The sequence below is a fragment of the Amblyomma maculatum genome, chromosome 9, assembly GCF_055883805.1.
Source record: "Amblyomma maculatum isolate TAMU_Amacu chromosome 9, ASM5588380v1, whole genome shotgun sequence".
In the NCBI taxonomy this organism is placed as follows: Eukaryota; Metazoa; Arthropoda; class Arachnida; order Ixodida; family Ixodidae; genus Amblyomma; species Amblyomma maculatum.
In genome coordinates this window covers 85,659,649-85,677,329 of record NC_139352.1, presented here as the reverse complement: position 1 = coordinate 85,677,329, position 17,681 = coordinate 85,659,649, and the positions used below count along the sequence as shown (strand labels likewise).

General features: G+C 49.2%; 1 protein-coding gene across 1 annotated transcript; it reads left to right on the top strand.

Moving 5' to 3' along the window:
• The first annotated feature begins 10,107 nt into the window (after window positions 1-10,107).
• LOC146179669 (protein unc-13 homolog 4B-like) lies at window positions 10,108-12,414 on the top strand. The gene has a single exon (XM_084580237.1). It carries the CDS (start codon window positions 10,108-10,110, stop codon window positions 12,412-12,414), a length of 2,307 nt encoding a protein of 768 aa, XP_084436363.1.
• The last annotated feature ends 5,267 nt before the right edge of the window (window positions 12,415-17,681 follow it).

Sequence of the window (17,681 nt, the reverse complement as noted above, 5' to 3'; positions counted from 1 at the left end):
CAAAGGGCATAACGTTGAACTCGTATAATCCATCCGGTGTTATAAAGGCAGTTTTCGAGCGGTCATTATCAGCCATCGGTACCTGCCAGTAGCCGGAGCGCAAATCCAAAGAGGAGAAATACTCGGCTCCCTGTAAACAGTCCAAGGCGTCGTCGATTCGCGGCAAAGGATAGACATCTTTGCGCGTGATTTTGTTAAGCCTACGGTAATCGACGCAAAACCGGATGGAACCATCTTTCTTGGTGACCAAAACAACCGGAGAAGCCCATGGACTGTTAGATGGCTGTATGACGCCCCGGCGAAGCATGTCGTCCACGTTGTCAGCAATGACTTGGCGCTCAGAGGCCGACACGCGATAAGGACGCTGTCGTAAAGGTGCGTTTGTACCAGTGTCGATTGCGTGCGTAACGACAGACGTGCGACCCAGAGCAGTGTGAGGAAGGTCGAAGGCAGAAGTGAAGTTCTGTAGAAGAGCAGCGAGTTGATCGCGTTGTGCGGGTGGGAGATCTGCGTCAATAGCTTGTTGAAGAACATCGGGTGGTGTCGAAGCGGTCGCTGTATCGCAAGAGCTGAGCACATTAACGTCTAATGAAGTAGGCGTTGCAGGAAGAGTATTTACAAGCGCTGGATCAAGTTCTTCAATACGACCGAGACACTCGCCGCGTAGCAGGACGGACGGGCACGAAAATGGATTTGAGACGTACATTGCACTAAGGCCATCTTCGAACTTGAGGACCGCAAATGGAAGCAGGAGGCAGGGATGGCGTGAAGCGGCGTCGGAAGGTGTGAAGAAGACAGTCGAACTAATAACGCTTTCACAGGAGAGTGGAACGAGGGCAGCAGAAAATGGAGGAATGTCTGTGTCACTGGCGACGAGGAGTTTTGCAGGCCGGGTAGGGACGTCACACAAGACGGTATCACAAAGAGGTAAAAAGGAAACTTCCGCGCGGGCGCAGTCAATAACGGCATGATGAGTGGAAAGGAAATCGTAGCCCAGGATGATGTCGTGTGAGCAGCGAGACAGTACAATAAACTCGATGGTGTATAAGACGTCTTCGATGAGAACACGGGCCGTGCACGCCGCTGAGGGATGAATGCGCTGTGATGAGGCGGTGCGAAGCGAAAAGTCGGAAAGTGCGGTGGTCACCTTACGAAGACGACGGCAAAGAGCTTCACTGATGACTGATACGGCAGCGCCCGTGTCGACTAGAGCGAGTACTGCGACGCCGTCGACAAACACTTGAATTACGTTAGTGGGAGAACACCGAGGACTTGAAGAGTTCGAACCAAGCGCAGTTCTTGCCCCGGGAACTGCGACTGTTAGTTTCCCTCAACGGTGCCGGTAGAACGTCGGAGTGGGGACGGGGAACGGCGACGAGGGGAAGGTGATCGGCGAGCTGTGTACGTTTGATTGTCACGAGATACAAATTCGGAACTGGGCGGATTTCTCGGCGAGGGCTGGTCTGTATTGTAGGAGTAGTTCCATAGTTCAGGTCGAGAAGGTGGAAGGCGTTGGCGGCAAAGGCGTGCGACATGGCCCGGCAGCCCGCAAGAGTAGCAGATTGGTCGGTTGTCCGCGGTACGCCAAGGGTTCGTAGGGCGTTGGCGTACCCTTGGAATAGGGACATGGAATGCAGACCCAGGCAAAGGCGAAGGAAGGTTGGAAGGAGCGGCCTGGTAGGAAAGAGATGCTGATGGCATGAGCGGCCTGGCCGCAACTTGGGCGTAAGTCAGTGGTGCCGTTACTTGCGCTGGCACGGGGCTGGGCGGCAGCACAGGGCTGGGCGGGAGCATGGAGCTGGGAGGAAGAACGTCAGCGATGTGATCTTGAACGGCACGCCGTATGGTAGGGGCCAAAGACGGAGCCATGTCAGGAACAAGGCGGCCACTATCCTGTAACTGAGGGACCAGCGATAGCTGGCGGGCGACCTCTTCTCGAACGAAGGCTTTGATTTGCTGAAGTAAAGGGCTGTCCTCTGATGGGGTAGAACCGCCCAGCGCAAGTGTAGAGATGGCGTCGTCTCTAACACCGGACCGCCGGGTAGAAGCGCGCTTCTTACGAAGCACGTCGTAGCTCTGGCAAAGCTTGATCACGTCACTCACCGTGGCAGGATTTTTTACCCAGAGCATTTGGCACGCGTCGTCAGAGATGCCTTTCATGATGTTCTCGATCTTATCCGCTTCAGTCATTAGCGGATCGACACGCTTGCATAGGTCCACGATGTCCTCTATATAACTAGTGAACGACTCATCGACTTGCTGAGTGCGCTCACGCAAGCGTTGTTCTGCCCGGAGCTTGCGAACTGCAGGGCGGCCGAACACTTCTGCAAAATTCTTTTTAAATGCAGACCAAGATGGCAGGTCTGCCTCATGGTTGCGAAACCAGAGGTTCGCCACGTCAGTCAGATAAAAGATTACATTGCTTAGCTTGATAGCGTCGTCCCATCTGTTGTAGCTACTGACGCGCTCATATGCCGCCAACCAATCGTCGACGTCCTGGTCGGCTGTGCCACTGAAGAAGCACGGATCACGCTGCCGTAGAGCTCCAGAACACAGCACGGTGGTTGGGAGGGGCGACGATGTCGTGGCAGTGTCATCCGGCATGCTGGAAGCAGAGGGTAACGTGCGGCTTCTTAGTTCCAGGGTGGACGGGAACGTACCCCGCACCTCCACCAATTGTAGGGGTGTGTTTATTCGGTGAACCCAGATGATTCCAGCCGCTCAGGGGAGACTCGCAGCGAAGCGTCAGGCGTGGCGAAAGAGCAAGGCAGCGAACAACTTCTTCGTCCTTGAGAGCGGCAGCACGCGACGCATGTCAGTGGTTATATCGATGAAGATTACCACACTACAATATATATATATATATATATATATTCATATATATACATCAGGCGCGTGTCTTAAATAACTCTCTCTCTCTCTCTCTCTCTCTCTCTCTCTCTCTCTCTATATATATATATATATATATATATATATATATATATATATATATATATATATATATATATATATATATATATATATATATATATTGATTGCCACAAGGAATCCAAATTCTTTCTCGGTCGACTTCAGTAGTGAGCGTTATTTCAGACATGCGCCTGATGTATCCTCCACATGGAAATGGCTATCAGGGCCAGTGCATAATTAAACAAAGTTTTGAAGCGGAGACGTATCAACGTAGTCATTTTATTAGACGTAATTTGACGTGCAGAGGCGATGGTGAGGCCAGGTGAGGCTACCGCGCGCGCGCAGACTGCTACAGATTAACCGGTATGCATCTGTACCAAAAAGACGTTGGCACAATTTTAGGGCTTGCTTGAGAGAGGGACGCGATCCTGCGAAGATGGTGAACGCCGGCCTCAGTTGGCCAGCAGCCCCAGTTCGGGCTGCCGCAAGTGCAAGCCGCCTTGCGAGCACGGCGGGCCAGGCCCTTTTGGGCCCAGGCCGACGAGCACCCGAAGAGGAAGGCCTCCCAAGCTGCTGCTCGCGCGCCTATCCTCCTGGCATCCACCCTCCGATCCCCCGATGACGAGCTAGGCCGACCTCTGTTGCGGTTCCGAGAAATTATTGACGACTGGAAAGCTCGGCACATATGATACCCACCTACGGCGAAAAGGTTGTCGAAGGCCGACGAACGCATTCTGCGACAATGCGGACCAACTCACTCTGGGGTTCGGCTCAGGCTTCTCACTACGACTCAGATGTGAAACCTGAATGCCCACTCTGTGAGGAGAGTCGTTGCTCTTTATCCCACATGGTGTGAGCATGCTGATCTGGTCCCCACTTTCCTCCCTATTCCACCCCCACTGAAGGGACAATTTTAAGGCGAAAGCCTTCTAGGGTCATGGTGAATATCTCGCGTCTGCGAGATGTGTCCGCGAGATTCTACGAGATGTGTCAGCGAGACGTCGCAATAGGTTGTGACGTGGACACAATTTATCCGGTAAGGACGTCGCAATAGGTTCTGACGACGACGCCAAAGAAAGTAATGAATTTATATAACGAAAACACAAAGAAGCAAGATAGAGGAAGAATACTTCTCTGTTACAAGGTAGACAGAAGGGGTATGTGCGCCATGCTTAAAAAAGCACAAGAAGAAAAAGAACGGGAAGAAAAGGAGGAGGACAGGCTTTCGCCATTAAGCTTTTAAGCCAAGCTAAGTGCAATCCTCTAATTTTAAATTCTCCCTATTCTCTTCCGCCACCTCATGCCTCGGCGCGCTGAGAGTTTCCTTCAGCCTTTGAACTGTGTCGCAAGCAAACCAGTCAGGTTCTCAAAGCGCCGGCAAACATGTATGCATGCCTGGTGCGATAAGTGGTTTCCCGGGCCATATTAACATGACCCCTTATGCTTCGCTCTTGGCCTCAATTACGCATTAGCGTGGCGTAACATTTCGCTTCATCTAATGGCTCGTAAGAGAGGTTACAAATATTGAAGCTGGATCGGGCAAAGCAAGAGCAGTTTTTATTTGACGAACGACTTGCCTTTCAAGAAAATAAGAGCAGCTGTAGAGGCTAGCTGGTGCATCATTCTTTATTTTGGAAAGCGCTATCTATTCACAGGGAATGGACATGCTTGTGGTATGACATGCTGTTATGGGTGCGTTTCTGTACATTTCCTGTGAACAGCTAGCGCTTTCCAAAATTACGTAGCGTCAAAAAAGTAGCGTCAGAGCGCACGCTCGCCGAAGAGGTTGTCTACGTCACAACAAAAATCCCATTGGTCGACGACGATGTAACATTACAACCACGTGATGTAGCGCGGGTCACTCAACCGTCCTGCAACTGTCAAGAGCGTTCGTTCAGGGCTATAGCTTAGGTAAGCGAGCCTTCAAGTGTTATAGATGCATTTTTGCTGGGGCGTGACCCACGTTCAGGTTTAAGAGTCGACGGCTACATTCCGTTTTGTCTTCCTGTATTCGGATGGTGTTGATGCCAGGCGTAGGGCGTCTTTTGTGCAACACATCTCATTTACCCTTTTCAAGTTTGAAGTTTGAAGTTTATTTTCCTTTCAAGAAGAAATGAGGGACCCGAGGCAAAAAGTGAACGTTAATTCACTTGACGGCGCTCGGGCCCCATTACATGGCAACAGCGAGGTGTTAGTGATTACAATATCGGTTCATCCAAAATTCAGACTGGGATTTTAAACAAGGGTTACAAACATCGTCTTTCTTAACCTAAATAATTCAGTCTGCGGAAAAACTCAATATAACTGCGCAACATGAAATAGCAACAGGACCAGTAAATACCATCAACAATGAATTCAGCAAGAAATCCAGAAAATATAAAAGAATGAAAGAAAACTGCACAGCATACTTATATCTAAAAAAATAAATGTATTGCTCTCTTATTAACCTTCCCAATATCAACTTTATTTTGGCGAAGATAATTTAAGAGAGAGGGCAGAACATATGCGAGCATTTGCTGGCCAAATGCTGTTCTCGCGAAAGGCACAATCCAAGTATCTGTTGAACATGAAGGGTATGTTCGTGTAAGTGCGCTTAAATTGGCGATGGAAAGTACTGTAGATTCAGAGGTAGCCATGTGCTGTTTGTAGCGAACGGCTAAGTTGTACGAATAGAGATAGGTCACTGGCATTATTCTAAAATTCTTGAAAATCGGCATGGTATCAGCGTAGTAGTCTGCTCCAGCTAAACGACATACCACCTTTTTTTGAAGTGCATAAAATCGATTTAAATTTGTTTTTGTAGTTTTACCCCATACAAGGAAACAGTAATTTAGTTGCGACAAGAACAATGAGTTGTATATATGGAGCTTAATTTTGGCAGGTAGAAAGAAATGAAATTTTTCTAATATGCCCACTGTTTTTGTTTGTTTCATTTACGTGCCTATCCCAGGACATATTTTTGTGAAAGTAAATTACACCGAGTGCTTTTACTTCATCAACGATTTCAATAGGAGCATGGCCAAAAGTTATACTATTATTTAAAGACATCATTGGCACCGTGACTGCCTTGCGAAAAAAAAAAATGCTTTTGTTTTGGTTACATTTATTTCTAATGACTTCAATTCGCTCCATGTGCTCGAATGATTGAACGATTCATTTATGTCATTTACAAGTTGGCTGTAGTCATTGCTTCGAAATAAGAGTGTTGTGTCATACGCGTATATTATATACTCCGGCCTTGGACTAATGTTTACAATATCATTGACACAAAAATTAAATAATAGGGGCCCCAGGATGCTCTCTTGAGGCACGGCCATGCATAGTAACACGCTTTGAGGAAGAAAGATTTTCGCCTATTTTAACACTTTGTGTACGATGCTCCAGATATGAACGTACGAGCAGCATGCTGGACAGATGATGATGATGATGATGATGATGATGATGAAATTGGCATGTGATCACTGAGATGTGAGGCGAGAACGCCGGCGGTAGTACCTTGTAAATTGTAAAAAATGAAAACGTAAATTGAAATAGTTCTTCTTTATTATGCAACCATCGTGTACATGCACTCGTGCCAGGTAACTCGGAGAATTTGCTATAGATTCGCATTCGTAGTGGCTTTCACCGTGATGTGACTTCGTGATTACCACAGTAAACTGAAAGCGGTTATCGGCAAGGTGGCAATTATACTGAATCGGAATGCATACTGAACATCGCTTGCTTACGTTATTACCTCTTATTAGCATCTAGACAACAGCGCTGTCCGAGTTATCTTCCCCTGTGCATTGAGCTGCCTTTTGATCTCATAACGCTAACGCACTCGAGCCCTCGACAAGTGCCGAAATTTAGGGTATGGTTAGGGGGCCGAATATTCGCGCCTAATGTTTCACGCTATTGCCCGATTTACGAATGTTATAAATGCGTCGCCATCTGTCGAGCATAAGAAAAAACTGAGCCAGGAGCGTTTGAGTGATCAAGGATAGATGGCACTTATGTAGTCAAAGGCGGTGCCACCACGGTGCCTTCAACCCATGGCTTCAACGTTGGAATGCTTCTCTAACTTCTCTATGACACCATAGCTTCTCTACTTTTATTGCTTTTATTTGGGCGATTAAACACTATTTTGCGGTTAAGTGCCGGGAGGTTTGAGACAGTGCTGCGGAGAAACACGTTACATTTATCGTAACAAAGGTTACTTATTCGGATCGGCAAGCAAGGTAACAGGCGATGCTTACTTGCTAAAAAGGTGCGTTTCTGTCTGGGTTAATTTGCAGGTGTAGGTGAGTACATCCATCGCAGCCTCAACCCATCCCTTTCCGTTTTTTCCCTCTCCCGTCTCCCTTTGAAATCGTCGTTAGGTAGGAGTGCTTTTACTTGGTGCGCTTCGTCCGTGCACCACCCCGCACTGTCGGCGTAATTATATGTTTGAGAAAGAAAATCAATCGCAAATTCACAAAGGCTTTGGACATCGAAGTGGACGGCACGATCTTTAACTAGTAATTGATGCTTATTTGAAAGGAATAAATGTAGAGCACAAGTGCGGGCAGTTGCGCGTAGCGTACCGTTAACATTTGGCAATACGATCCCGAGTGCTGGAAGGTAAAATATGTTATAGTAAAAAGTGGCAAGAAACTAAATGAACAGACAAAAACAAAACAGAAAGGTCCATGATTGGTTCAACAAAAACCGAGATCCCTTATCTAGAAGTGCCCCCGAAGTCTTGGGTCAAGTTGACACATTCCTGCCGTCTCCAAAATCCACCGTACCCTATCTCGACTTTCCCTGTCCGATAACAGCAGCCTTTTTTTTTTTTTTTTTTGTTTAGGCCGTAATAGCAATTAACCTTGGCTTTAGCAGCAGTGTCTTGGAAGATTGGCGCTATTATCTAGTTGTCGAGGTCGCCAGTGCTAAATCTTCCTGAGATTCAGGCCAGTCTGAAAAATGCGAGCACGTATCAGATGGTATAGCGTTGCATTCTTACGAGAAGCAAAGGTTTTCGAAATCATCGCACGATGTCAAAAGCTTATAAAACGGTTCGATATTTTCGCTGTCAACTTTAGTCTGGTTGGATCTTATTTCACGGAATACATCTAATACCCCTTTAATGCGGCTATAACATCAGTTTAGCATACACCATCCTTTGTGTGCACATTCGTCGTGAACAGACTTCTGGGAGCTGAGGCCGGTATGCTGCGGAATAAATCTTAGGGCATAACTTTCGTGTTTGGAGAAATGTGCTCTTTACTGGTCCCCGCTTTTGTTTCTCGCTGTGTCGCTTCAGCACGTGCCGTGGAACCCAGTCTCTCTTCCAGAAATGCGCTTCGTTCATTCTGCAGAGGGCAGCTCGAGAACTTACTCACATCTATTCGTTGTGACGTGAACTAAAGGCGTGCTCTAAAAAGCGCATGTGATGGGGCCAGCAGTAGACGCGGCAGTTAAACACGAGCTAGCACAACATTGCTTACAAGTTACCTTGTGCCTTCATTTTTATATGCGTGCTGTGCTGGCTACACGCGCTGTATCGCTTGTTACGAATGTTACAAATGCGTCGCCATCTGTCGAGCATAAGAAGGAACTGAGTGAGGAGCGTTTTAGTGATCAAGGATAGATGGCACTTACGTAGTCGAAAGCTCAACCATGGAGGGAGGCCACGGTGCAAGATATGCATGCATGCGCTTCAGAGGTCACTACAGGATTGTAGACGATGCCAATGCTAGTGGCAGCTTAATTACGAGTAAATAGGGATGACTGATAACATGACTTTTTAATATGTGAGAAGTAAGAGCGAGCGAATGTGGATCTGCTCGCGCGCGTTGCACTGACTGCCGCCGTCGCATATGCTTTCAGCTTGTGCGAGAGACAGCGATGCTCGCCGCGTGAAGCTGGGAGTGAAGACATGGAAATGCTAAGCAAAGTTAACATGAGCAAACTACTCTTTGCACCACTTCAAAAATTCCATGTAAGAGCATCAAACACAAAGCGGACATACGCGCTGGACGTCACTTCAGCCGTTGGCCGACAGCGACGTCCACAATACATTTAATGAAAATCAGCTGTGTAGGTCAGACGTACCTTTAGACACTTGCTTCAGCGAAGGAAATGTTTTCAAGAGACGCAAGTCGCAGGTGACCATTTTGCTCTGCTGAGTTAGTGGAGTAAAGAAACTGCAATTCAACTCATTCTGTCGGTTCATATAGTGCCTAGGTGTTTCCACTCTCTGACGAACCTTTCTGAAAAGGCATTTCACTTTTTAGCCTTGAACGAAGTTTATTATACAGCTTTTTTCACCTTCTTCTTAATAGTACCGCAGTGAAGGAGACGATGAATCGCACTTCTTTTTTCTCTTCTGCGAGTAACGAGTGACTGCAACACACAATAATGTCTCGCCGCTCACAATGGACCTGTTGGCATTGTTGTTCCTAATTTTATTTTACTAAATATATATATCCCCGCTTTGAACGGTCCCAAATTCTGCACTCCTTACGACTGCAGATTTTAGGCCTTTAAATTTTTATTGGAATATTGAGTATTGCAGCTCGAGGTGATACGAAGTATTAATAACACTCTTGCGTTGTAGACTTCCTTGCTTCAATCTTTCTTCATGTCGGTGTGGACTGACACCTACGAATCTTTGTGCGTCTTGCGATGACGTGGAAACCACTGAGCATTATATCCTCTCCTGCCGGAGCTATGCTCCCCAGCGAAAACATCATCGGGAAACTCCTCTTGCTCGCTTAGGACTGCCATTTACAGTTCCTGTCCTCCTCTCTTTGGTGCTACCGTCCAAGGACATGCCCTAAAACTGGTGCGTGAGTTATTTCATAGCTATAATATTGCAACCGAGAGATTTGTTAGTGCTACTCTGCCCGGATTAGACTCACAAATTTCACTTGCAGTTTTGAAAATATTGTTCTTTTATCGATTACTATCGCTATCACCTCAACATTTTCCCATATCAATTTTGTAGCATTAATTCCTAATTAATAAGTCGTATATCATACAGTCTAAATCTGGATCATGCATTCAATTCTCACACATTCGCTGAACTCTGGCGAATCCCTCAGTGCGTGCCATGTGAACAGAGGCGAGAAGAAGAAGAAGAATAAGCAAGCCAAAGGCTACGTGTCGCGGCGTGAGTCGGCATCTAGTTTTCTTTGCTCGACATTTAACACGGCTTGAAGTGCGCTGGACACTGCAATGGAGGATCTGAGTCAAGGTACGGCTCTACGGTTGTGCGCCCACTGTGTTCGTCTGTGCGAGGAGCCTGTGGGCAAGCCGACGCGGCCACACCAGGCGAGTCCCGAGCAGCTGCTAGACTTCGTGCGCCGCCTCTTCGCCGACGTGTTCGAAGCTCATGGCGAGTCCGCCATCCGCCAGAGGGCCTCCGCTCTGCTTACCCCGCGGTTGCAGCTCACCGTGGGAGTCGTCCAGGCAGACGGTCTACGGGAGCCTGGCGATACTTATGTATGCGCCTGGCTGGAACCGGACCACAAGGCCAGCACATCGGTGCGTTGCAACTCAGTCTCACCTCGCTGGGACGAACAGCTGCTGCTGGACGTTCCCGATAACTGGCGCCGGGCGCAGCTCAACGTGGAACTGTGGCGGCGCGGTCGCGGCTGGCGACCTCGGCAACTCGTGGGCCGCGTCTGTCAGCCCCTAGCCGATCTTCCTTGCGTCACTGTGGACCGCTGGGAGCCACTGGCTGGAGGACGACTGCGGCTTCGGCTCGAGCTGCGCGGTTCGGAGCAGCCAGCGGAGGCGAGGCGAGACCACGTGGCGCTCAGCCGCCTCTTCCTGGCAGACGGCGTGGCCCGCGCTGGAGATCGGGCGTTGGAGTGGCTCCGATGGGAGGACTGCTTGGAGCGTGAGCCACTCACACTGCTTCGTCAGCATGCCCTACAATGGGGCCTGGGTGCGGGCGACGAGGCCGCCTGCCGGCTGATGGCGGCCACAGCTGCACGTACCTCTCACGGTCGCCTGAGCTACCGTGTTTTACAGTCTCTACTGCAGGAGCTGCAGGCCGAGTCCCCGCCAGACGTCGCACTGAAAGAAGTCGAGGCCCAGACACGGGAGCTGCTGGGACGCCTCCATGACGCCTTCTGTCTTCGCGACGAACGCCAGGCCCTTGATCTTCTCGGCGTCCTCTCATGCTGCAGCCTGTGCGAGTCTCTAGGCGGCCGACCGGTCGGAGATTGTGCCCGTCAGGAAGTGCTCAAGAGCGCCCGTCGATGGCACCTGCAACTCGCCGTGTTGGGCCTGCGAGATGCGACGCATGACTCATTCGTCGAGGACCTAGGGCGTGTGCTTGTGTTACTGGGCCAGTTTCACGGTGCCGCAGACGTCGTGTTTCGCCAGGCGTGGAACCAGTCGTACACGGAGATAACGGCGCGCGAACTCGACTGCTTGCTCGAAGCCCACGTGCGGCCTCGCGTCGTGTCCTTATGTACTCTCGCACGCGGGGACAAGGGACCCGAGCGCGACCGGCTGGTGCAGCGCTCTCTGGACTCTTTCCAGTTGCTGCGGGCATTCGTGGGAGCCGTGACATCGCAGCTGCCCCTGCAACGGCCTCGCCTTGCCATGGAGGCTTACACCAACTGGTTCGGCGCACCACTGGTCATAGAATGGTTCGAGAGCGCCCGGAAGCCCCTCCTGATCTCCATACCTGCCGCCGTGGACTCGGATAGCCTGGTACTGTGTGGAGGGAAAGCGGGATCTTCGGCTCGCTACACGGCCGACGCCATTGAGCAACGCCTGGTGCGCCTCTGGACCAATCTAGACTGGCCAGAGCCCGAGGTGGCGCGCCGTTTCGCACTGTTAGTGTCCGAATGCGCGTTGCTGTTTGCTCAGAGCACGGAGCGACGCACGCGGCGCGAGCGTTTCTTCGCGACCACCAATGGCTTGGTGTCCACTCGGCTCTGCGTGGCTGTGAGCAACGTGGAGGCTGTGCTACCGACACTCGCCCTTGCCCAGGAGAGCATCCTTCGCTGCTTCGACGCGCGGCCAGAGTGGGACGAATCTCTGGCCGATCTGTGCGCGCCCGTGAAACGAGCTGCCGAGTCGCTGGGAGCGTGCGCACGCCGCCTGGCCGACGTCCTCCTGCGCGAGGCCCAACCAGAGCTTGGGCGCTTACTGACCGCTGCCGTGCGCTGCAGCGGCGGACCGCCTGCGCAGGAACGTGCGTTGCTTGCGTTGGCTGCGCATCTGAACGCGTGTCTGTCGGCGCTGCACGCACACCTCGAGAGTGCCGCGTTCGGCAACGCTCTGCTGCGCCTCTGGCAAGGCCTGCTGGACAGCGCGGGTCGGCTGCAACGTGCCCGGTGTCGCCGCAACAGACCCGAGCATGCGTCGGCTCTGCTGGATGCGATGCGTCGAATGCGCAAGATAGTGCACGCAGACGGAGCTGGGCTGGCCGCTCACCAAGTAGACTGCGACCTCTACCGGCAGCTGGAGCTTTTGCTGAGCTCCAGGAAAGACTCCGTCGAGCACGTCGGTCAGGACCTGTAACCGTTCGGCGCGCTATGGATAAGCGGATAACATTTGCCTAATATGTAACTGTCGTGAAACATCCGTGGACTGCACTATGTACCTGATATGTGTTTTCATATGATATTTTCGTTATCTCTTAATGTTCCCTTTATTAAAGATTTTGAGCAACGTGCATATAGTACTGGAAAGATAATTTAGGGGAATTTTGAGGGCTATATGTAGCGCGCGATGGTGTTCAGTTAAAAAAAACAGTGCTGTGTTACACTGAAAAGCGCAGAGTGGGATTGCTGTGTCGCAGTTTTGTAAATCAAAGGGCAGTTAAAGGGCACGTTCGACTATTAGACACTACAATTCGGCATACATGTTTTCTATTTTAAAATTACGCCAATCCTTCCATTCTATTAGGCGAGTAATACAGAATGCTTTATAAATAAGTCTTTCCTTGATGCATCCCTGTCGGTTTCATCAACGGAAGTATGGTGGTGACTTGCAGTTGATTTGGTCCATGATAACTGTCAAAAATTAGATGGTCACTGAAGCTCTGCCTTAAGGGTGTGACAGGGTAACAACCTGGGCTCGCTAGTGTGCTGCCGCAATAAGAAATATTAACGCATGCGCAGTCCACATTCCGACAGCTACCTTCGAACGAGAACGATAGAGCTAGGAAGTAGCGCTAGGGTACCTACTTGTTGCGGCGCACAGAGCGCTTTACTCATGCGCCGTCTTTAGTGGCAGGAGAGAATCAAATCGCGAGGAAGTTTTGGTGGTATCCCAATTCCCTTTTAGGCCTCAGGCCACCCCTGCGAATAAACATTATGAATGAATGAACTGGGGCAGCTTGGCGCTATTATGTCACGCCAAGCAAAGAAACGCCAGTATTGATTTTGCTACTTGCTAATTTTATGATTGGTACTTTGATAATTAGAGATATGCTCATTAGCATGCACACTTAATACACGAGAACACGCGACACCCCCCCCCCCACTTACGAACACACACACACACACACACACACACACACACACACACACACACACACACACACACACACACACACACACACACACACACACACACACACACACACACACACACACACACACACACACACACACACACACACACACACACACACACACACACACACACACACACACACACACACACACACACACACACACACACACACACACACACACACACACACACACACACACACACACACACACACACACACACACACACACACACACACACACACACACACACACACACACACACACACACACACACACACACACACACACACACACACACACACACACACACACACACACACACACGTTGACTCCGCCGGGCGTTCGATCCAGGCTTACCGGGGCTGTAGAATGCTTCTCTCAACTAAACCGCGGCCTCACAGCTCAAATTTCGTACAGAAATAGCATTTTGTCGTTAGTATTTTTTTTTTACAAAATTTGGGTTACTTGTCTGACTCAATCAGAAGTTGAATGTTCCCATTGTTTGCGGAGGCGGCGGCGGCGGTCCCAGCGATGGCACCGGCATCGCGCCCGCGCATACAACGGGAACATCCGACTTCTTCTGATCGAATGAGGCAATTAACCCAAACAAATTTGGTAATAAAAATACTAACGACAAGATGCTATTTCTGTGCGAAAGTTGAGCTACAAGGATACCGCGATTTAGTTGGGAGAAGGATTCTACAGCGCGCCGGTAATTATGCAACTCGTGGTAGATGCAAACAGTGCAGCAGGTATTGGCAGCGTTTCAAATTGGTTTACAGGAAAGAAAAGGCGTAGTATCTGACAATTCTCCGCGGACACCGTAACCGAGTCGTAAGTAAATGGAGGAAGGTAGATTGAACATAGAGAGAAAGAGGTGCCATAGTGGAGGGCTTCAGAACACCGCGCAACAGGCGCTTTCGTTTCGTCGCACTTTAGTGGTCCGAAGTGCCCCCTATGACATAAATAAAGCTGCCTCTCGTTGCTAAACATGAATGATCACAACAAACTCAGCCAGGGAAACGTACCTCTAGCTGTGTATATCCTGGCATAGCTGAGCTAAGCCACTGTCAACCTTTTCATCATCCTGCCCCATCCCGAGAAAAATAGAAAATGGACCGGTACAGGGAACCCAGAGGCCGACAAGATAGCTCGAGCATACACTACTTTCCGAGCATCCGACGAGTCCGCGGAACTTTTGCCAGCACCCAAGGTATAATCGGCCATTCTAGAAAACTAGAGGCAGAAGAATGCGATATCCCCACCGTTGAGTTTTCTCAACAGAGAGGAAGCTGTCATTTGGAGACAAATACAGACAGGTTCATACATACCTAGACATACACATACTAAACAAAATGCACAATAGCGTATATGCGGACAGATGTCCGTCATCCTCAGCCTAACTGTACCCACTGCAGGGAGAAGGCCTCTCCCATATTCCTCCAATTAACCCGGTCCTGCAAACGTCTTAACCGCACCTAAGTCTCTGCCGCCCCCTACTACGCTTTCATTCGCTTATCCTTTCTTCGCGCTCATGTCCTGCCCATGCCCAGTTCTTCTTGATTTCCACTAGAATGTCAGTGACGACCCAGTCTGCACGTTTCCTATATATTAATGTTATCCCTACCATTTTTGATTCTATAACCCTCTGCGTTGTCCTCAACTTAAGTAGAACCCTCTTGGTTAGCCTCCACGTTTCAGCCCCATAGGCGAGCACAGGTAAGATGCAACTGTTGTATACTTTCCCTTGAGCGATAACGGTAAGCTGCTAGTCATAATCTGCGAGTGCTTGCCAAATGCGCTCCATTCCATTCTTATTCTTCTTGTTATTTCCCTTTCATGGTCCGGATCTGCGGTTACTAGCGGTCCTAAGTAGACATATTCGCCGACTACTTCCAGTGCTTCGCTACCTAATGTAAAGTGCTGTTCCTTCCCTAGGCTATTGAATAACACCTTAGTCTTCTCCTCCAAGGTAGGCTGCAGCAGTATGTGGATCGGGAGCTTCCGGACGTGCAAGCTGGGTTTCGCAAGGGCAGAGGAACTAGAGACCAAATTGCCAACCTTCGCTGGATCATGAAAAAAGCAAGAGAGTTCCAGAAACCCATCTACTTCTGCTTTATTGATTATGCGAAAGCGTTTGACTGTGTAGATCACAACAGATTGTGGCAAGCTCTCCAAGAGATGGGAGTTCCAATTCACCTCATCTGTCTCCTCAGGAACCTGTATGAAGGGAAAGAGGCCACAGTCAGAACTGGGCATGGTCTCACTGATTGGTTTCCGATTTAGAAAGGAGTGAGGCAAGGCTGCATACTGTCGCCCTGCCTATTTAACCTATATGCAGAGTGCATCATGAGGAAGGCCGGTCTGGATGACTCTTCAGCTGCAGTGAAGATTGCTGGAAAACGTATCAACAACCTTAGATATGCGGATGATACCACTTTAATGGCAGAAAGTGAAGTGGAAATCAAGAGACTTCTGATGCGCGTACAAGAAGAAAGTGAGAAGTTTGGGCTTAAACTGAACATTAAAAAGACAAAGATCATGGCGTCTTGCCTTATCAAGTCATGGAGCATCAATGGACAAGAAGTGGAAGCTGTGACAGATTTTCTCTTCTTGGGCTCCAAGATTACCTCGGAAGGAGACTGCAGCCATAAAATTAGGAGACGCCTGCTTCTGGGAAAGAGAGCAATGGCTAGCCTTGACCGCCTAGTAAAGAGCAGAGACATTGGTCTGCCAACCAAGATCCGTATAACTCGTGCTATTGTCTTTCCAGTTGTGATGTATGGATGCGAGAGTTGGACTGTGAAAAAGGCTTACCGCCGAAGAATTGACGCGTTTGAATTGTGGTGCTGGCGAAGACTCTTGAGAGTTCTTTGGACTGCCAGAAGATCAAATCAGTCGATATTGTCGACCATAAACCCTGACTGCTCATTGAAGGGCCAAATTCTAAAGTTAAAGCTTAGCTACTTTGGCCATCTGATGAGAAGAGAGGAGTCGCTGAAGAAAGCTTTGATGCTGGGAAAGGTTAAGGGTTACCGGAGAAGGGGTAGGCAGCGAACGCGATGGTTAAATGGCATCCTCGAGGCGCTGCAGATGAAGTTATGTGATGTTAGGAAGATAGTGAGAGACCGGAAAGCGTGGCGTGACATGGTCCATAGGGTCACGAAGAGTCGGACACGACTGAACGACTGAACTGAACTTCTGCATATTAAGTTTCATGTCTACCTTTCTACGTTTCCTGTCTAGGTCATCAATCATTCTTTACAATTCATCCCCTGAGTTACTTAACAAGGCAACCGCAGATTTCTGAGGTATTCTCCATCTACTCTTATCCCTAACTGCTCCCATTCCAAGTCACTGAATACTTCTGCTAAGCAAGCTGTGAATACTACTGGGGAGATCATGCCTCCTTGTCCAACACCTTTTTTATAGGAATTTAATTCCTTTTTTTTTGCAGAACTATGGTTGCTGAGCACCTTCTATATTTATCTTCCAGCACTTTCACGTACGGCTCGTCTACCCCCTGATTTCGCAATGCCTGCATGACCACCGATGCTTTAACTGAGTCAAATGCTTTTTCGTAATCAATGAATGCTATGTAGAAGGGCTGGTTATATTCCGAGCATTTTTCTATCACCTGGTTGATGGTATGGATATGATCGATAGTCCATGATAGATGTCCGTAGACGTCCTTCACGATATGATGATGTCACGATATATGTCCGTGGCGCGACGAAAAACCCACACTATACCACAGCATATGGGCCTGTCAAAACATGGACGTGGTCCTCACAGTTCGAAACCCTAGTGCGGAGCACTGGGAGACTTTGTTATCCAGCGACCGCTACGAAGACCAGCAAGGTCTGGTACAGCGAGCTCAACGCGTAGCAGTGGCCAGCGGAGCCCTGGACTGAGGGCAACGACCATTGGGTAAAAGTGGACGAGACCGACGGAGAAGACCCTTGGGGATGCAACAAGGAGGCACTTTTGAAGATGCCTCAAAAACCACTAAAATAATATAGGGCAAAATGAAGTTTTCCCTTCCTTCCTTCCTTCCTTCCTTCCTTCCTTCCTTCCTTCCTTCCTTCCTTCCTTCCTTCCTTCCTTCCTTCCTTCCTTCCTTCCTTCCTTCCTTCCTTCCTTCCTTCCTTCCTTCCTTCCTTCCTTCCTTCCTTCCTTCCTTCCTTCCTTCCTTCCTTCCTTCCTTCCTTCCTTCCTTCCTTCCTTCCTTCCTTCCTTCCTTCCTTCCTTCCTTCCTTCCTTCCT